A 19,946-nucleotide genomic window follows, 5' to 3' on the forward strand; every position below is an offset into this window, starting at 1 on the left:
GGGGGATTAGTTTCTTTTCACAAAGTAACATTTTGCAGTTAGCTTTGGTTTTTTTGTTTACACTTACTAAACCAATCTTTAATCTTCATTAGTTCTTTGCTTTTGCTTTCTTTGTGTTCTATTGATGTTCATTTTCTAGTTCCATGATACAGAACTTTAGATGAATGTTTAGCTTTTCCTTGTTTTTATATTTCCTAAAACATGCATTTTAAATCATAAATTTTGCCAAACTATGTCCTACACCTTTTAATGCATTCACATCCGCTGTCTTTTGCTTAACACATTTTAAAATTTGTGATATTTAATGTAAGAATATTTTCAGAAATGTAGTGCTACCCATTAAAGCATTTGGAGGTTTTCTGGTTAACCTTTTTGTTATTGAGTTACAGCTTAATACTTTTGTGGCTAGAGAGTATATTCTTTGATGCCACTCTTCTGGAATTTATTGAGGATTGATGTGTTGTCCAGCATATACTAATTTTGAATATATGAGAATTTGAAGAAATATGTCTATTTTACTGTAACATTTAATGTCAGTTATTTCCAGTTTGCTTATTATGCTTTTCAGGTGTTCACTATGGCCTTGTTTCATTTTGTTTTGTTCTAAATTTGCTTGTTTTCTAGTGGTTGAAAGGTGTGTTGAACTACTTGGGATTGTGGACCTGTCCATTTCACTTTTTTGTTTTATCAATTTAATTTAATTTTAAAGATTATTTGAGAAAGAGTGCCTGTGCACTTGTGTCTGTAGGGGCAGAGGGAGAGAGAGAATCTTCATGCCAATTCCTAGGCCAGTGCAGAGCCCAACACAGGGCTTGATCCTAGGACCTTGAGCTGAAATTAGGAGTCGGATGCCCAGCTGACTGCATCAGCTAAGTGGTCCTGTTCCATCGATTTTAGTGAGATATATTTTGAACCTATAAGATGCATGTAAACTGAAAATAGTGACTTGAGGTTGGATGGTTGGCCCATTAATCTTTATGCAGAGATATCTTTAATCTCTACTAATAATTCTTGTGTTAAAAATCTATCTTGCCTGGGACGCCTGGGTGGCTCAGTTGGTTAAGCAGCTGCCTTCGGCTCAGGTCATGATCCTGGGATCGAGTCCCACATCGGGCTCCTTGCTCGGCGGGGAGCCTGCTTCTCCCTCTGCCTCTGCCTGCCATTCTGTTTGCCTGTGCTCACTCTCTCCTACCCCCTCTCTGATAAATAAATAAAATCTTTTAAAAAAAATCTATCTTGCCTGTCATGTATTTGTATAAATGCAGCATTATCTTGGGGGAATGAACAGGGTTATTATGTGTATTGCCTTTTCTTACTCTTTTTAAAGCACTCATTTTTATTGCTTTTTTTTAAGATTTTATTTATTTGACAGATAGAGATCAGAAGTACGCAGAGAGAGAGAGAGAGAGGAAGCAGGCTCTCCGCGGAGCGGACAGCCCAATGCGGGGCTTGATCCCAGGACCCTGGGATCACGACCCGAGCTGAAGGCGGAGGCTTTAACCCACTGAGCCACCCAGACGCCCCTATTGTGTGTCTTTCTTAAATTGCCTTGAACCCTGCCTTTTTAAATTGTCCACTGATACTTTTTTCTTTTTTTTTTTTTTTTATATTTTATTTATTTATTTAACAGACAGAGATCACAAGTCCACAGAGAGGCAGGCAGAGAGAGAGGGGAAAACAGGCTCCCTGCCAAACAGAGAGCCCGATGCAGGGCTCAATTTCAGGACCCTGAGATTATGACCTGAGCCGAAGGCAGAGGCTTTAACCCACTGAGCCACCCAGGCACCCCTACTTTTTTCTATATAAAGAGGCTTTTTAGGTTCACAGCAGAATTGAGCAGAAAGTACAGGGTTCCTGTATCTCCTTCACCACCATCCTGCTAATACCCCTTAATATGTTAGCCTCTTCCACCAGAGTGGTATTGGCTAAATTGACAAAACTACAATGACATGTTGTTATCACTCAAACTTCATAGTTTATATTATGGTTCACATTCTCCTTTTACATTCTTGGGATTTGACAAGTGTTTAATGATACAAATATACCATTATGGTATCATATAATACTTTGCCTGCTCTAAAATTTGCTCTTCCTTTTCATTCTTTTCTCCCCTGAATCATTGGCAGCTAATTACCTGCCTATCCAGTTTTGCCTTTTCCAAAATGTCAAATATTTGAAATCATATGGAATATAAATTTTTCATAACTACTTATTTCACTTAATATTATGTACTTAAAGTTCCTCTGTGTCTTGTCATGGCTTTGGTTGCTTTTGTGTCTTTTTTGGTTTTTGGTTGTTTTTAATCACTGAATAATATTCCATTGTCTGGATGTACCACATTTTATCTTTTCACTTTCTGAAGGACATCTCAGTTGCTTCCAGTTTTTGACAGTTATGAATAAAGTAAATATTCATCCACGTGCAGGTCTTTTTGTGGAAATGTTTTCAACTCATTTGAATGAATACCGAGGGTTACAATTGCTGGATTGTATATTAGTGTATATTTAGTTTTGTAAGAAATTGCCAAACTGTCTTCCAAAGCAGGGGAAGAAGCAGACTGAGGGAGAAGACGACTCCCCACTGAGCAGACAGCCTGATGCTGGGACTCAATCCCAATACCCTGGCTGGGCTCATGACCTGAGCTGAAGGCAGCCGATTAATCTACTGAGACACCATGCGTCGCATGATCCATTCAATCTTTGTGTGTTTTGTTTGAGTGTTGTTGTTGTTTTTAATTTATTTTTTATTTTGTTTGGTTTGTTTTTAAGTTTTCAGTCTATTTAAATTCTAGCTAACACAGTATAATATTGGTTTTAGAAGTAGAATTTAGTGATTCATCAGTTGCATATGATACCAGGTGCTTATCACAGGTACCCTCATTAATACCTGTTACCCATTTAGCCAATCCCCCATTTACCATTTATCCTTTTTCCATTTACCCTTTCCATTTACCCTTTTTCTCTAAACTTAAGAATCTCTTATAGTTTAAGAGTGTGTTTTTCATATTGTTCATTTTTCCTTTGTTCATCTGTTTTGTTTCTTAAATTCCACATGAGTCAAATTATATGGTATTTGTCTTGTACTTACTTCACTTGGCATTATACTTTCTAGCTGCATCCATGTCATTGCAAATGGCAGATTTCATCCTTTTTCAAGGCTAATTAATATTCCATTGTATGTATGGAAGACATCTTTATCCTTTCATTGGTTAGTGGACAGTGGGGCTCTTTCCCTAGTTTAGCTATTACTGATAATGATTCCATAAACTTTGGAGTACATATGTCCCTTTGAATCCGTATTTTTGTAGGCAAACTTAGAGTCCCCCTAGTATTCACCATCTTAACTTCTGCTTTACTAAGTAAATACTTGTTAGTGTAGTTGCTGGTTCAAAGGGTTATTCTGTTTTTAACTTTTGGAGGAATCTTCATTACTGTTTCCAGAGTGGCTGTACCAATTTGCATTCCCACCAATATTCATTGTCTACATCCTCACCAACACCTGTTGTTTCATGTGTCCTTAATTTTAGCCATTCTGACAGGTATTAGGTGATATCTCACCGTGGTTTTGAGTTTTATTTCCCTGATGATGAATGGTGTTGAGCATCTTTTCATGTGTCTGTTAGCAATCTGGATGTCGTCTTTGGAAAAGTGTCTATTAATGTCTTTTACCCACTGTTTAACTGAATTGCATTTTGGTTGTTGAATTTTAGAAGTTATTTATATATTTCAGGTACTAAAAATGTATCAGCTGTGTCGTTTGCAAATATCTTCTCTCTTTCTGTAGGCTCCCTTTTAGTTTTGCTTATTGATTCCTTTGCTGTGCAAAAGCCTTTTATCTTGATGAAGTCCCGGTAGTTCATTTTTGCTTTTGTATCCCTTGTGTCCAGAGACGTATCTAGTAAGAATCCAGGTTTCTACCTGTGTTCTTTTGCATTTTTATGGTTTCCTGTTTCACATTTAGGTCTTTCGTCTATTCTGAAATTTAATTTTGTGTATGGTGTAAGAATGTAGTCCAGATTTTTTATTCTTCATGTTGCTATTGGTTTTCCCAACACCATTATTTATTTATTAGACAGAGATCATAAGTGGGCAGAGATAGAGGAACAAGCAGGCTCCCCACTGAGCAGAGAGCCAGATGGGGGGCTCTATCCCAGGACCCTGGGATCATGACCTGAGCAGAAGCCAGAGGCTTCAACCCACTGAACCACCCAGGCGTCCCTCCTAAAACCATTATTGAAGACACTTTTTTCCCCACTGGATATTCTTTCCTATTTTGTTGAAGATTAGTTGACCTTATAGTTGTGGGTTCATTTCTGGGTTTTCTGTTCTGTTCCATTGATCAATGTATCTGTTTTTGCACCAGTACCATGCTGTCTTGATGACTACAGCTTTTTCACACAGCTAGAAATCCAAAATTAGGATGCTTCCAGATTTGCTTTTCTTTTTCAAGGTTGCTCTGCTTATTCAGTGGCTTACATGGTCCCATTACAAATTTTAGAATTATTTGTTCTAACTCTGTGGAAAATGCTCTTGATTTTTTTTTTTTTAAAGATTTTATTTGACAGATCACAGGTAGGCAGAGAGGCAGGCAAAGAGAGAGGAAGAGAAAGCAGGCTCCCCGCTGAGCAGAGAGCCTGATACAGGGCTCCTTCCCAGGACCCTGGGATACGACCTGAGGCGAAAGCAGAGGCTTTAACCCACTGAGCCGCCTGGGCACCCCTGCTCTTGATATTTTGATAGGGATTGCATTAAATGTGTAGATTGGGTAGTATCGACATTTTAATATTATTTGTTCTTCAATCCATGAGCATACATTGCACTTTTTTTTTCTTCTTTTTGCTTTGTTTCTGAGGGCATGTCCAATTTTGTTCTTATCCTTGGTCCTTTGTTAGAGGTACATAAGATGTTCTTTCCCCCTCCATGGTTTCTTGGAGGATTTGTTTTTAGCACTTAATTTCTGCAGTTTGAATATCATATGCTTAGGTGTACCTTCCTCTACTTGGCATTTTCTGAGTTTTCTGGTCCATGCTTGGTGCCTTACACTAATTTAGGGAAATTCTCATTTTCAAATACTATATTCCTGGCTCTCTTGCCATCTGGTATCCTCACTATGTATATATTACATTTGTGCAGTTGTTCTACAATACTTGAGTACTCTTTTTTTTTTTAACTTTTTGCTTTCTAGTGTTGGCAGTTTCTCTTGACATATGTTTAATGTTAACAGATTTCTGTCATCTATGTCTTACCTACCAATGAACCCATCAAAGCCACCCAGAAAATCAACTTTTTGATAGTATAGTGTTTTTGACCTCTAGCATTTCTTTTTTTTTCTTTCTTAGAATTTCGTCTCTCTGCTTACATGATCCATTTGTTGTTTTCATGTCTGCTTTTTCTGTTAGAGTCCTTACCATTTATCAGTTGTAGTTATTTTAAATGTTGGTTGGATAACTTAGTATCCTGGTCATATCAGAGTTTCATATTTCCTCTGTCTCTTCATACTCTTGTTGATTTTCATGTACTGTGTCTTGGGTTTTTGTGGAAACTTGGACATAATATACTGAGTAAAAGCAATTGCTGTAAATAAACCTTTCATATTGTGTAAGTGTGGAGGGGGAGGATGCCTAGAGAGGACTGGAATTGAATATTTAACTCCTTCACACAGAAGTCTCTACAGGCTAGAGTTTCCTATTTCCATTCTTCTGGTTTGGTTCTTATAAAAACCTAGATTAGAACCTGGTAGAGTAGCTTCTCTTGAGGGTAGGCTTTATTAAGAAGAACAGAGTGCTGTATCATATTTCAAAAAGGCTACTTGCATCTCCTCCTGGAAATTAGGAGCATTTTCCATGATCCTCTCTTGACTTGATAAGATCTGGAGGTAAAAATCACAAAAATATGAGTGTTCCTCTGATTCTTTTAAACTCTCAGAGTTGGCACATCGGCTTCCAAGCAATTCATCAAGCACAGTTTAGGTTTTTCTGTCTTGTTCCTTATTTGTCTGGAGGTTTTTTCTCGTGGTAATTTTTGAATATCTCTGTTCCTCTGATCTCTCTTCTGATTTTTGTGGGCAGCAGTTTGCCATGTGACATTAATTCTCCATTAGATCTGTGAAAAGTTGTTGATTCAGTTTATTACTTCTTAGGAAGGAGTGACAACTCCCAGATTTTATATTCTGAACCAGATATCAGAAGTCTCCTCTTATCCTCTTACTTCTCCCTCTCTCTTTTTTTTTTTTTTTTTTTTTTAAGAGAGCAAGTGGGCAGTGGGAAGGGACAGTGGAGAGGGAGATTTTATTTATTTATTTAGAGAGCAAGTGGGCAGTGGGAGAGGTAGACCCTGGGATCATGACCTGAGCGGAGGCCAAGTGCTTAACTGACTCAGCCACCCAGGTACCCCTACTATCTTCTCTTTTCTATTCATCTCTTTAAGCATCTTTATTTCACATAGCTTATGGCTATGTTATATGTTTGTCTTGGTTTTCAGTTGTGTTTTCAGTCCTTTTAATATAAATGCTTATGTATTTGGGATATTTGTCTTTTCTGGTTTATGTGCCTTGAGAATTTGGGAATGGCTTACCTGAGTCATTTCTGACTTTTGTTGTCAGTATCTTCACTAGTGTTGCAGATTTCTGAAACCTTGACTAGGGTAGGGGAATCATTTGCACAGTGGTTCACTCCACATGACTTTTGATTAGATGCCTCAGTTTTTCAGCACATAGACCTCTACAGAGGACTGCTTAAGTGTCTTCAGGTCACTTTCTCAGAAAGCTTGTTCTAACAGAGAGGAAGACAAATGTTTTGATAACGTTTGTGGCTTTACCTCAGAAGTTACACTGACATTTCCACAAAGATACATAGTTAAGAAAGTTCATTACAACTGTGTTTTAGTAGCAGTATCCATTATAAAAACTAACATTCTCTCATTATTACCTATTCAGTTCTTGCAGTTCTCTGTACTCATTAATTAATTTATCAAATGTTCTTACTCTTTAAGCCTTAAATTTTTGAAATAAAGTAAATGTAGGATGAGAAATGTGATCCAACTTCATTAAATATTTATAGACCTATATGGAAGATTTTAAAGTATAATGTTTTCACTAAATATACATTGATACTAAATTGTTAAATGTTTTATATATGTGTGTGTGTATGTATGTATACGTCACTAGAATTTAAATCTGGAGTATTTAATTTTTAAGACCTCATCAGCTGACTCCTCCAACGAGAATTCCCCAACAACTCCCCCAGATGAACAAGGTCAAGGTGATGCTCCACCACAGCATGAAGACGAAGAACCTGCATTTCCACATACTGATTTGGCAAAGTTGGATGACATGATCAATAGGTGAATTGTTTTGATTTTTTTTTTTAATGGAGCTAGTAAACTAAAAAGCAGATTTTTTTTTTTAAATCAGCATTGCCACTGCTAAAGAATGAGAAAAGGAGTGGATTGTAAGAATAGTAATTTTGCCATTTTCTTAATTGCTGTAATACTTAAGATATTGTCAGATACTTTGTAACTCATTTTTAATGCAGGCATTGGAATGAATCTTTAAAAATTGAAAGATAATATGAATAAAGATTTTAAATTAATGATGTTTTGTCATCCTAATGGATGTGTTTCATTCCTAGAACTATAGGTAGGGAGTTTCTTTTGTGTGTCATTTCTTTTTGGTATATTGACTGCTAGCTTGTCCATTTTTAATAACATATTGTAAAAGATTGTAGTTTGGTAGTTTTTGATATTTATTAAAGTGTGCTTATAATTAGGACTGGAGGGGTGCCTAGGTGGCTCAGTGGGTTAAGGCCTCTGCCTTCGGCTCGGGTCATGATCCCCGGGGTCCTGGGATCGAGTCCCGAATCAGGCTCTTCGCTCAGCGGGGAGCCTGCTTCCTCCTCTCTCTTCTCTCTCTGCTGGCTTCTCTGCCTACTTGTGATTTCCATCTGTCAAATAAATAAATAAAATCTTTAAAAAAAAAATTAGGACTGGAGGACTAAGCTATATTAAATCTTTAGTGACAGGGAAATTTTAAAAAGACAGCTTTTCCATAACTTATAACTAAAACACTAGAAAGTATCAGTTTACATCTAATAGATTTTCTTGTAAAAGGTATCTTTTGTTGTCTTTCTGTAAAGGTGGAATACAGTTCTTTCTGTGAAGTAGTGGATTACTCAATTGGAATATATTCTTTAAGCACTGAGCTTTTTATTGTACTAGGGAAGATCTTAGCCTGGGTATGGTGGCATTTGCTTTGCTTTTGATGTAGGGAGTGTACTTAGAATAATACAGAGGCTTAGAGATTCTTCAAGTCATGTGATTCCAAGAGAACTTGGTATATGTTCTGTTGAATTGAAGGAGAAATAAGCCATTTGTCTCGTTACTTGTCTTTGTGAAGAATATTCAAAGAAATAGTACTGATACCAGGATCTCAAAAGAATATTTTTTCCTACTGACTTAACAAGTGTTTATTTAATTGATAAGTGATTATTTTTAGTTGTAGGGGCCTATGAAAGTTATTTATTGAATTCTCCTTCATTGGTATATCTCTGCTTAAGCAGTGCTTTAAAAAAAAAAGTCTGTGTGTGTAGAAACAGTATTTCATTCTTAGTTTCACAAAGCAAATAATTTGCCAAGCTCTTCTTTCATTTTATGGTAAATGTATAATATAGTCAGGGTTTTTTCACTTACTCATAGTAAAATTAATTTCGTAGGTAAGTTATTTATAGTATTGCATTCATGCTCAAATAATAACAGCATTTTTAAATTTTACAATAATTTTAGGCCTCGGTGGGTGGTTCCAGTTTTGCCAAAAGGGGAATTGGAAGTGCTTTTAGAAGCTGCTATTGATCTTAGTAAGAAAGGTGAGTGATGTTACTGTGTTTTCCATAATAAATGCTAGTAGATACTTGCATGTTGTTCTTAAAGGCTTTGTTTTTATAAAGTTAGTTTTTTCTAGTTTTTTCTTAGACCACACTGTCTCACTAAACTTTCTGTTAGGAAAAGATTCTGTTAGATCAAAGGTTCAGAAATCCCTTCGGATAAACTTTAAGTACGTCTGTTAAAATTTAATGCAGAACTTTACATATATGTTAGTATTTGTGAGAGCAGGACCTATTGGTTTGTATATTTTTGAAGGAGCTATTAATTTAAAGTTTAAAATGATTTCTTAAGTTTAATAGTTTTTTAAAATTCTGTAGAATTTTACAATTTTACAATTTAAAAATACTAAATGGCCATACAAATCCAGATTTACCAGTTGATCTTTTTTGCATGTAAGCATATGTTAATTAGCAAGTAATTTCAGTAAAGATTATTTAAACTTGCCATTGGAATGACTATTAATGATTAGCCAATGAACCAAAAGATAGACCAGTCTTAATGTTTTTTTGAAAATTGCTATTACATTATATCTTTTTTTTTTTTTTTTTAAGATTTTATTTATGTATTTGACAGACAGAGATCACAGGCAGGCAGAGAGGCAGGCAGAGAGAGAGGAGGAAGCAGGCTCCCTACTAAGCAGAGAGCCCGATGTGGAGCTCTATCCCAGGACCCTGGGATCATGACCTAAGCCAAAGGCAAAGGCTTTAACCCACTGAGCCACCCAGGCGCCCACATTATATCTTTGTAACAAAATGTCAAGATTGCATTTTGGCTTTTTAAAGATTTACATAATTTTTTTTTAATGTCTTAAATAAATATGGTCCCTTTTTTTAGAGGCAGCTGATAATCTGGTATTTTTCATTGCTGCTCAAACAAAAACATTTTGTGTTTTTATTTTTAATATTTAATATTAAACATTTTTAATATTAAACTTTTTGATGACTTTGTTCTACCCAGTATTAGATGCAGCTGAATTCCTGTAGGAAATGGCTAATTTTTGTAAATTTTCTGTTGCTTAAGGCTCAGAAGGCTAAAATGAAAGGGCAATTCCATTTTATTTTCCGGATTATTTAGTAGGCAGATTTTTTAACATCTTTGGTATCTGTAATGTCCATTAATATAGTCAGTGTTGTGTTTTTGTCAGTGTTAATAATTTAATTAACTAACAATTATCCAACAGTCATTTAAAGAATGCTTTTAATCCTGCAAATTACAAAAATATTTTATCAGGTAACATATTTCTCAAGATTCAAATTTCTTTTGTTTAGCGTTTTTTGTAAGAGCAGTCCTGGGTTTAAATATTCTGTCAACATATATATGATCTAAACCAAACTACACTGTGTAAATTTAGTATTTCTGAGTTCTTATGAAGTGTTAGAAGTTTTCTTTTTGGCTCTGAGTGTATAGCTTTTCTTCAAAGAGGTAAGAATGTATAGATAATGAAAAATGATGAAAGGACTAATTGTGAAGACTAGACAGAGTTCATATTTTAAATTTATTGTTAAAAAATTCACAGCCAACGAAAATTTAAAATGGTTATTTTTTTTATGATTCGAACTGTATTTTCAGTGAATTTAGTGCTGTGAAATGCCTTCATTCACTTTTTACCCAGCAACTTTTTTGCTTAAAATCTAGTAACATATCCTGCAGCAATTTCAGTTTTATTATCCAAAATGATAGAATTGGTCAGGGAAATGTTTTCTTTATGCAAAATTTATTATAATTCTTTTTAATCTATTCTTAGGTCTTGATATTAAAAGTGAAGCATGTCAGCGTTTTTTTCGAGATGGGTTAACAGTCTCTTTCACTAAAATTCTTATGGATGAGGCAGTGAGTGGCTGGAAATTTGAAATTCATGTAAGTTAGAGACTCCTATTTACTTGGTGATGAGTACGGATTTATTTTTGGAAAATATTATGGTAATAATATATTAAGTCTGATGATACATATTTGATGCAATTGAAGGTTTTTTTAGAACAGTCTTGGTCTTTTAGAATGAATTTGAGATATTTGAGTCCTGAAACCTTGGTTTAATGTGTGTCCTAGAATCCTGAGTGCCTGTGACTATGCACATCACACATTTCATCAAATGTACCATATTGTTGATTGTAAGAGTACACTATTTTTCATAACTTTAAGAAAGAAAAATACCCAAGATGGCAAATAGAGGACTCCCAATATAATTAGGATACTAAAGGATTTAACTTTAGTATAGATGTTTCTGATAAATAAATTCATAATGCAGAAATGAAAAGCAAGGAATATTACAAGCTTGAAAATTTAAATCTTACAAGCTTGAAAATTTAAACCACAAACCATTAATCCCATAAGTTTTGGATATGAATTCAAACTACAGCTTTTCATAATTAGGAAAGTCAAAATCTGAAGTATTCTAAAATTATGGTGTCTTCAACTAAATGGCTGCAGGAAATCTGACTACTGTCAAGAAATAGCTTGAGTCTAGGACAACACAAACAGATGCAAGATAGTTCAAGCTGCTACTGATTCTTAGATTCATAGATTCTTGTAACCAGAGATTTTGAAAGTAAAAAAATATACATCTTACTTGAATAATTGAACTTTAAAGCTTGGTCTTATGTATAATAAAGAACTGAAATGAAGAGTTACAAAGCAAACAGCATTGTTCTGTGGACTTCAACCTAGAAAATATAACTAGGACAATTCCCCACAAATGAATAGGGTATAGATCCTAACACTTTTTGATCTGACATGTAACTTTTTAGTGTTAGAGGTAGACATTTGGGAGATTATCTGACTTTTGAATTGATACTTAAATCCAGGTCTCCTAATCTTGGATAATTGACAGGAGTTTGAACATTTAGGTTTATGGAATTAGTGCCTCTAGAGTACAGATTCCAAAGGAAAAAATGATAATTTGCATGTCTGCTCTGTGGACACAGAATAGAAAGATAACCAGTGGTGCCTACTTCATCTGCAACCTTTCCCACATCACTTTTGAAATTAAGTTCAATGTAAATATGAAGTAAACTAATTATTAATTTTATTTTTACTGATAAATGAGTTTGATGATAATATTTGTGAAGTTAAGCAGAATTCAGATGACCTGTATAGAAAAATGGAAAGACACCATTATTAACAAGATTAGAGTGTTTCTGTGCTTGAAATTACAGTGTTCCCTCTTTTAAATACTTCTCTTTTCCTTGTCCCTTTTCATATAACAGAGGTGTATTATTAACAATACTCATCGTCTAGTGGAGCTTTGTGTGGCCAAGTTGTCCCAGGACTGGTTTCCACTTCTAGATCTTCTTGCTGTGGCCTTAAATCCTCATTGCAAATTCCATATCTACAATGGTACACGTCCATGTGAATCAGTTTCTACAAACACTCAGTTGCCTGAAGATGAACTATTTGCTCGTTCCTCAGATCCTCGATCACCGAAAGTGTGTTGTTTTTCAAAATCAAGTACTATTTTGTGTTTGTTACAAAATTTTAGTGTCATGAACCTTTCTTTAACATAACGATCAGTATATAACTTTGTTTTATGTGGGTTTGTTTAAAATACACATTATTTAATATATATAGTGATTCGTTAACATCATATAAGGGGCCAGCAGCACAAAGCTATTATGTGTTGATCAGTTGATGAATATGGTTATATTGGAACTTTATGTTATTTTTCTGCTAGTAGCAAGATAGCATTTGCTTGTTCAGTGTTAGAAATTACTTTAGAAAATATAACTGTTTTATATCAAGAGCGTGGACTGTACTTTGCACCTACATGTATATTTAATAGCAAAAATATACATTTATGACAGGCCATTTAAACTTTTTTTTTTTTTTTTTAGGATTTTATTTGGGGGGAGAGAGAGAGAGCACAAGCAGGGGGAGACGGAAAGGAAGACATAGACTCCCTGCTGACCAGCCAGCCCCATATGGGGCTTAAATCCAGGATCTTGAGATTGTGACCCGAGCTGAATGAAAGACACTTAACTGACTAAGCCACCCAGGCACCCCATAAACAGATTTTTAAAATTTTTACTATTTTGTGAGATAGCCTAAGGCATTTTCTAGTAATATTTTATTTACTCATTTGTGAGAGAGAGAGAGCAGGGGAAGAAGGAGAAGCCGACTCTGCAGAGCAGGGAAGTACTGGAACATGATTGCAGGACCTAGAGATCATGATCTGAGCCTAAGGCAGATGCTTAACTGACTGAGCCGCCTACGTGCCCCTCATTAGATTATTTCTTAAAAATACTTTGATTTCTTAAGAGGAAATCTTAGTGTTGATTAGTATCTGAGTTTTAGGTCATGTAGGTAATCTTTCAGTCTATATTCATTTTGCCCAGAGAAGATACAGGCTGCCCAAATTGTTATTAATTTCAAGGAAGTTCAGTAGAAAATTTTAAAAAGCTAATGATGTATCAGTACAGCTAAGAAATTAGCCAAAAGCACTGAATTAGCAGACCAGGATATAAAGAAAGCTCCCTGTTTTGTATGTGTTCATTTTAGTGTCCTATTGTTTTACATGTCATTTTAGTGAGGTTTTTGTTTTTGTTTTTTTCAACGTGTATGTCATCATTTGTAGCTTGATAGGCATTTTTTTTTTACGATTTTATTTATTTGAGAGAGAGTGAAAAAGATCAAGCAGGGGGAGTAGAGTGAGGGAGAAGCAGGCTTCCCGCCAACCTGGGAGTCTGATGTGGGACTTTATCCCAGGACCCTCAGACTATGACCTGAGCCAAAGGCAGACACTTAAGCATCTGAGCTTTCCAGGTGTCCATAGTGAGTTTTTAATGTCTCAAAGACTGATTATATTCATTTTGATTCATTTTTGAACACATTGCAAAAGTTACCAGCAGTAGAAGCAGAAAGCAGAACATAGCTTTAGTGTGTGTCAGTGTACACATACATAAATAGAATTCAAAAAATAACAGCACAGAATCCCTGTAAAGTTATGTGAAATGTGTACATACATGTATAATTTGACTATTTTATTACCACTTTGGATGCCATTCATTTCTGTGTCATGCCGAAGTTCCATGGCTAGCCTTTGGTACCTTTAGTACCTACAGCTGTTTAGGTTTGGTTAAGCTAAGCATCCTTACTTTATTCCTAATCTTGGAAAGGTTTCAGTATTTCATCATTGAGATTGATACCGGTTTTTCATATGTGGCCTTTGTTAATTTGAAGCAATTTTCTTTTGTTCTTAGTTTGTTCATTTTTATCATTTTAGGTTGTTGAGTTTTGCCTGGCCCTTTTTCAGCATGAATTGAGATGATGTGGTTTTTTGGTTTTTTCTTTCTTTGATTCTAGTAATGTGTGTGTTACATTGATTGATTTTGTGTATCAGGACATCTTTTTATTCCAGGAAGAAACGCCCCATTTGTTCATGTTGCTAATACCTTATTGAGGGGTTTTATATCAGTGTTCATTCTGTATTATTCTGCGACAACATTGTGTGGCTCTGGTATCAGAGTAGTCCTCATCTCTTAAATTGAGTTTGGATATGTTCCTTCCTTCACTCTTTTGGAAAAACTTGAGATTGGTGTTAACTCTTCTTTTTAAGTGCTTGTTGCAGTTTTCTAATGAAGCCATTTGGTCCCTCATTTTTCTTTGTTGGAAAGTTTTTAATTGGTGATTCAGTCTCATTAAATTTTAAGCCTGTTTAGATTCTGTTCTTCTTGCTCAGTTGTGGTAGAAGTTGTGTGCTCTAGAAATTTGTCCACCTTATTTATCCAATTTGTTGGCACTAATTCATAATACTTTGAATACAATTACTTATAGGACTTTTTAATTTTTTTTATTTTTTGAATGCTATAATAAAGTTCTCTCATTTCTGATTTTGGTGAGATTTTTTCTAATTGTTGTTGTTTTTTTGTTTTTGTTTTCTTCAGGAAAGAACTTTTGGTTTTGTTGATTTTTTTTCTTTTTCCTCTTTCTGTTTTTGTATTCTGTATTTTTTTTATCTCTAGTCTGATGTTTCCTTGTGCTAGTTTTGGATTTAGTTAGATATTCTTTTTCTAGTTTCTTTTAGTGAAATGTTAACATTGTTGACTTGAAGTCTGTTTTTGTTTTTGTTTTAACATTTAAAACTATAAATTTTCCTTGTGGTACAGATTCTTCCTTTGATCAATTGGTTATGAATATGTTGTTTTATTTCTTCATATTTATGGACTTTCCAGATTTTCTTCTGTTACTGATTTCTAATTCTATTGTAATCTGAAAAGATGCTTTCTGTGATGTACTTCTTTTTTTTTTTTAATTTTGCTTATTTGCTTGAGAGAGGTCAGTGCATGAGCAGGGGAGGGGCAAAGAATCAAAGGGAGAAGGACAACCAGACTCCCCAATAAGCAGGGAGCTGGATGCACATGGGGCTGAATCCCTGGACCCCAGGATCATCACCTGACCCAAAGGCAGCCAGTTAACCAACTTAGCCACCCAGGCACACCTAATTTTACTTTTTTTTTTTTCTTAAGATTTTATTTATTTATTTGACAGACAGAGATGACAAGCAGGCAGAGAAAGAGGAGGAAGCAGGCTCCCTGCCTAGCAGAGAGCCCCATGCAGGGATCGATCCCAGGACTCTGAGATCATGACCTGAGCCGAAGGCAGAGGCTTTAACCCTCTGAGCCACCCAGGCACCCCTAATTTTTCTCTTTTTAAGACTTCCTTCTGCAGAGTAGTTCATGTGCACTTAGAAAGAATATGTATTCTGCCCTTTTTGGGTATAGTGTTCTGTATGTCTGAAAGGTTGATTGTTCTGTAATGTTTTGTAAGACAAAAATATTTGCTTATTTTCTTCTCTTTAGTTCTGTTATTTGAAATGCAGTATTGTCTCCAAGTAGTATTCTAGAACTGTTTGTCCAATTTGTCAGTAGTTGCTTCATATATTTAAAAACTCTGAAGGTGACTCTTAAGCTTGTTACATCTTCTTGGTGAATTGACCTGTCATTCCATGTCTTGTCTCTTACCACAGTTTTTGACTTAACAGTCCATTTGTTTGATAGCCATTCCATTTCTGTTTTGGTTACTGTCTGCATGAAATATATTTTTCCATCTTTTTTTTTTAAGCTATACATATCCTTAGAACTAAAGTGACTCTATCAGGGACGACTGGGTGGCTCATTTGGTTAAGCAGCTGCCTTGGGCTCTGGTCATGATCACAGAGCCTACCCGGTGTATGAGTCGGGTTCCCTGTCCCACGGGGGGGCTGCTGCTCCCTCTCCCTGTGTCACTCCCCCTGTTTTTGTTCTCTTGGCACATGCTCTCTGTCTCTCAAATGAAACTTAAAAAAGAATTTTAAAAAGGATGTTATTTATTTGAGAGAGCACTTAACAGAGCATGAGTGAGGCAAGTGGCAGCCAGAGGAAGGGAGAAGCAGACTCCTCACTGGGAAGCGAGCCTGGTGCTGGGTATGATCCCAGCAACCTAATACCATAACCTGAGTTGAAGTCAGACGCCTAACTAATTCAGCCACTAAGGCACCCCAATAAGTAAAATCCTTAAATAAATAAGTAAATAGACTCTTTTAGTCATTGGATCCTGGTTTCTTCTTCTTTTTTTTTTTTTTTTTTTAGAGAGGTGCAAGTAGAGGGAGGGCCAGAGGGGCATAAAGAATCTCCGGCAGACTCCCCACTGAGCAGGGAGCCCAGTACAGGGCTCGTGACCTGAGCCAAAATCAAGAGTAGACTCTTAACTGACTTAAGTCACCCAGACGCCCCCTGGATCCTGGTTTTTTATCCATTCTGTTTATCTGTATATATGTTTAAGTTTAATCTTCTTATGTTCAGTGTTATACTGATAAGGAAGGATGTATTTTTGTGCCGTTTTGTTCTTTTTTTTTCCATATATCTTATAGTTCTTTTGTATATTATTTCCTTCCTTACTGACTTGATTCAGTCGATTTTTTTTTTTTTTTGTACTGACATGTTTTCATTCCCATAGGAATATATCTGTTCACTCTGTGTTTTAGGGCTTTTTTTGTTTTGTTTGTTTTTGTTTCTGTTTTCCATTTGATGGAGTGGGAGAGCACAATTAGTGGGAGCACCAGGAAGAGGGAGAAGCAGATTTCCTCCTGAGCAGGGAGCCCAGCACTGGGCTCAGTCCCATGACTTTGGGATCATAACCTGAGCCGAAGGCAGATCCTCAACAGCCGAGCCACCAGGCACCCCAAGGAATGCTATTGTATTTCTCAATCAGTAATTTGCTTTAGGAGACTTGATAGACATTTGCATGAACTGTGCCTGCTCATTGCAATGGAATTCCCCTAGTCTCAGTTCCAAGCCACTTTTGATTTTTCTGGCATCCAAAATAGTGACACAAACCAATCTGTTAGGCTGCTCACAATTAGGTTATTAGTTGCAGAGTTAGTTCTGTTTGCTCTCTTCAGTTTCTGTAAGGGACTTGAGGATCCTAAACTTTGCTGCTCTGGAAAAGTAGGCATGGATGAGTAAAAACACGATGAAATTGCCTAACTTCTGAATGTGATTGTTTTTGATTCAGTGTTTGGTTGCTATAAATTGTGGACTGTTTTCCAGAAATCCTGGAAATAAAGTTATTTCATAACAGTATGACTTTGAAGCTTTCTAATCTTACAACTAATTGATGCCACACCTCAATTTAACCTTCTAAACCAAATACAAAGGTGGGAATAGAGTATACTGAATTTATTTTTATTTTTTTTGATATTTTATGTATTTGAGAGAGAACACAAGCAGGGGAAGCATCAGAGGGAGAGGGAGAAGCAGACTCTCCACTGACCAGGGAGCCAGATGCAGGACTCAATCCCAACACTCTGGGATCGTGACCTGTGCCAAAGGTAGATGCATCACTGACTGAGTCACTCAGGCACTCTGTAGTATACTGAATTTATTCAGAAATTAAGTAATTGATTTACTGGAGATTTTAAATTTTATTTTAGGTTCCTGTATCAAATTTAGCATTAGTGTACACAGATGTATTCTTAAAACAGTTTTCTATTATTTAGCGTTTTCCATGTGTCTTAAATAATTTTTTGTTTTGTTTTCTTGTTTTGTTTGTTTTAAGTGGCTCTACTCCCAGCATGGAGCCCAACAACGGGCTCGAAATCACAACCCCAAGATCAAGATCTGAGCTGAGGTCAAGAGTTAGACTTTGCATTTCCCAGGCACCCCTGGATAATTTTTTTGCCTGTTTTTAAATGTAGAACTTATTTCTGCCTCTGGGGGTAGAAATGCCTCTTTCCTATTTGGGGTTTTGTTTGTTTTCTGCTAAAACTCAGCTTTTTAGATTTAATGAGGTTTTTGTGTTTTGTTTTGTTTTGTTTTGTTTTTAATTTCCTTGAGGAGAGCAAGAGAGAGCACAAGCAGTAGGGAGGAGTCGTAGAAGAAGAAGCAGGCTCCCCACTGAGCAGGGAGACTGATTTGGAACTCCATCCAAAGACCCAGAGATCATGACCCAATCTGTAGGGAACTGCTTAACTGATTGAGCCACCCCAGTGCCCCTTAATGATCTTTCTTGTGCATTTGTATCATTACAATAGATTTTTATATGTACATACCTTTTTTTTTTTTTTTACATTCTTACATATAAAAATGTTTTTAGCTGGCTATACAATCTTTGCTTAATTTTTGTTTAAATATATGGGACATGAATAAATAATAGCCGTGCTCCTAGGGGCTACTCTGTCATTGGATCCTGTGCTGCTTCTGATTGAAGGGATACAGAGATCAAATCATAACAGGAAAAATTTTAAGTCTCCATAAATATATGAATGACTATATAACACAAATATTATCTTTTCTTTTTTTATCTATTCTTTATAAAGATAATTTAATGCAGTTATCTTATTGAGCTTCCTATTTCTAACTTATTCAAACATATATTCCAGAGGTAACTTAGAAAATTTTTATTATAGGAAAGAATTAACTCTTGGCATTGACTGTGTTGCAGGGTTGGCTAGTGGATCTGATCAATAAATTTGGCACATTGAATGGGTTCCAGATTTTGCATGATCGTTTTGTTAATGGATCAGCACTGAGTGTTCAAATAATTGCAGCCCTTATTAAGTAAGTTATATTTTTAAAGTCAGTATTTATTCTACTTACTGTATTGCATTGAAAATCATTAAAAGTTAGTTTTCTAGTCTTTTTTATTTTAATAGTAATATGACATTTTCTAAGTATTAAAACTAAAAATACATGTTACAAGAATATAGATATTAGCAGAAATTTTGTGCTTTCCTTATTTCAGACCGTTTGGACAATGCTATGAGTTTCTCACTCAACATACAGTGAAAAAATACTTTCTTCCAGTTATAGAAATAGTTCCACAGTTCTTAGAAAATTTAACTGATGAAGAACTGAAAAAGGAAGCAAAGAATGAAACAAAAAATGATGCCCTTTCAATGATTATTAAATCTCTGAAGAATTTGGCTTCCAGAATTCCGGAACAAGAAGAAACTGTAAAAAATTTAGAAATTTTCAGATTGAAAATGATACTTAGGTAAGATACTTCCCTCTTTAAATAATTATTTGCTTGACTTTTTAAAATGATGCTTAATCAGAATTTCTCTTGTAGATTGTTGCAGATTTCTTCTTTTAATGGAAAGATGAATGCATTGAATGAAATTAACAAAGTGATATCTAGTGTATCATATTATACTCATCGGCATGGTAATCCTGAGGAGGAAGAGTGGCTGACAGCTGAACGAATGGCAGTAAGTCCCTTTGATTTTTCTTTTATGAGTAAGATTAGCACCAGTCAGTGTTAGAAATGACAGAAAGTAATTCTGAAATTGAGACATGGATTCATGACTATTAAATCCTAAAACTTTTTATAATGGTAATAAGAAATGATTTGTTAATAAGTTAACCTATCACTTCCTATTAACCTATCCTATTACTTTGGTAAGTTTACCATTGTTGAATATAGGTATTAATGATGCAATTATAGTTTGTTGGGTTGGCTGAAATGCAGTAGATTAAATGGGTAGATCTGGAAGTTAGTGAATGAATTGGCGTTATGGAAATTCAGTTTGGTGTCAAGTTCTGAAGTGAGACTTTACAATTAAAAGAATAAAATCTCTGATTTAACATTCTGTCGTTCTTT

General features: G+C 35.4%; 1 protein-coding gene across 7 annotated transcripts in view; it reads left to right on the forward strand.

Moving 5' to 3' along the window:
- LOC123394027 (probable ubiquitin carboxyl-terminal hydrolase FAF-X) overlaps window positions 1-19,946 on the forward strand; it is a 156,075-nt gene that overhangs the window by 33,069 nt on the left and 103,060 nt on the right. For 6 of the 7 annotated variants that reach the window (XM_045087484.1, XM_045087485.1, XM_045087482.1 and 3 more), the window contains 7 exons: window positions 7,195-7,340; window positions 8,778-8,857; window positions 10,621-10,733; window positions 12,080-12,298; window positions 18,789-18,904; window positions 19,089-19,340; window positions 19,416-19,554. In XM_045087484.1, the coding sequence (XP_044943419.1) occupies window positions 7,195-7,340; window positions 8,778-8,857; window positions 10,621-10,733; window positions 12,080-12,298; window positions 18,789-18,904; window positions 19,089-19,340; window positions 19,416-19,554 (1,065 nt within the window). Of the gene's footprint in view, window positions 1-7,194; window positions 7,341-8,777; window positions 8,858-10,620; window positions 10,734-12,079; window positions 12,299-18,788; window positions 18,905-19,088; window positions 19,341-19,415; window positions 19,555-19,946 lie in introns of those variants that run through there. The other variant, XM_045087486.1, reaches the window with a different exon arrangement.

The sequence above is a fragment of the Mustela putorius genome, unplaced genomic scaffold (genome assembly GCF_011764305.1).
Source record: "Mustela putorius furo isolate JIRA1106 unplaced genomic scaffold, ASM1176430v1.1 tig00001149_pilon_pilon_pilon, whole genome shotgun sequence".
NCBI classification, from domain to species: Eukaryota; Metazoa; Chordata; class Mammalia; order Carnivora; family Mustelidae; genus Mustela; species Mustela putorius.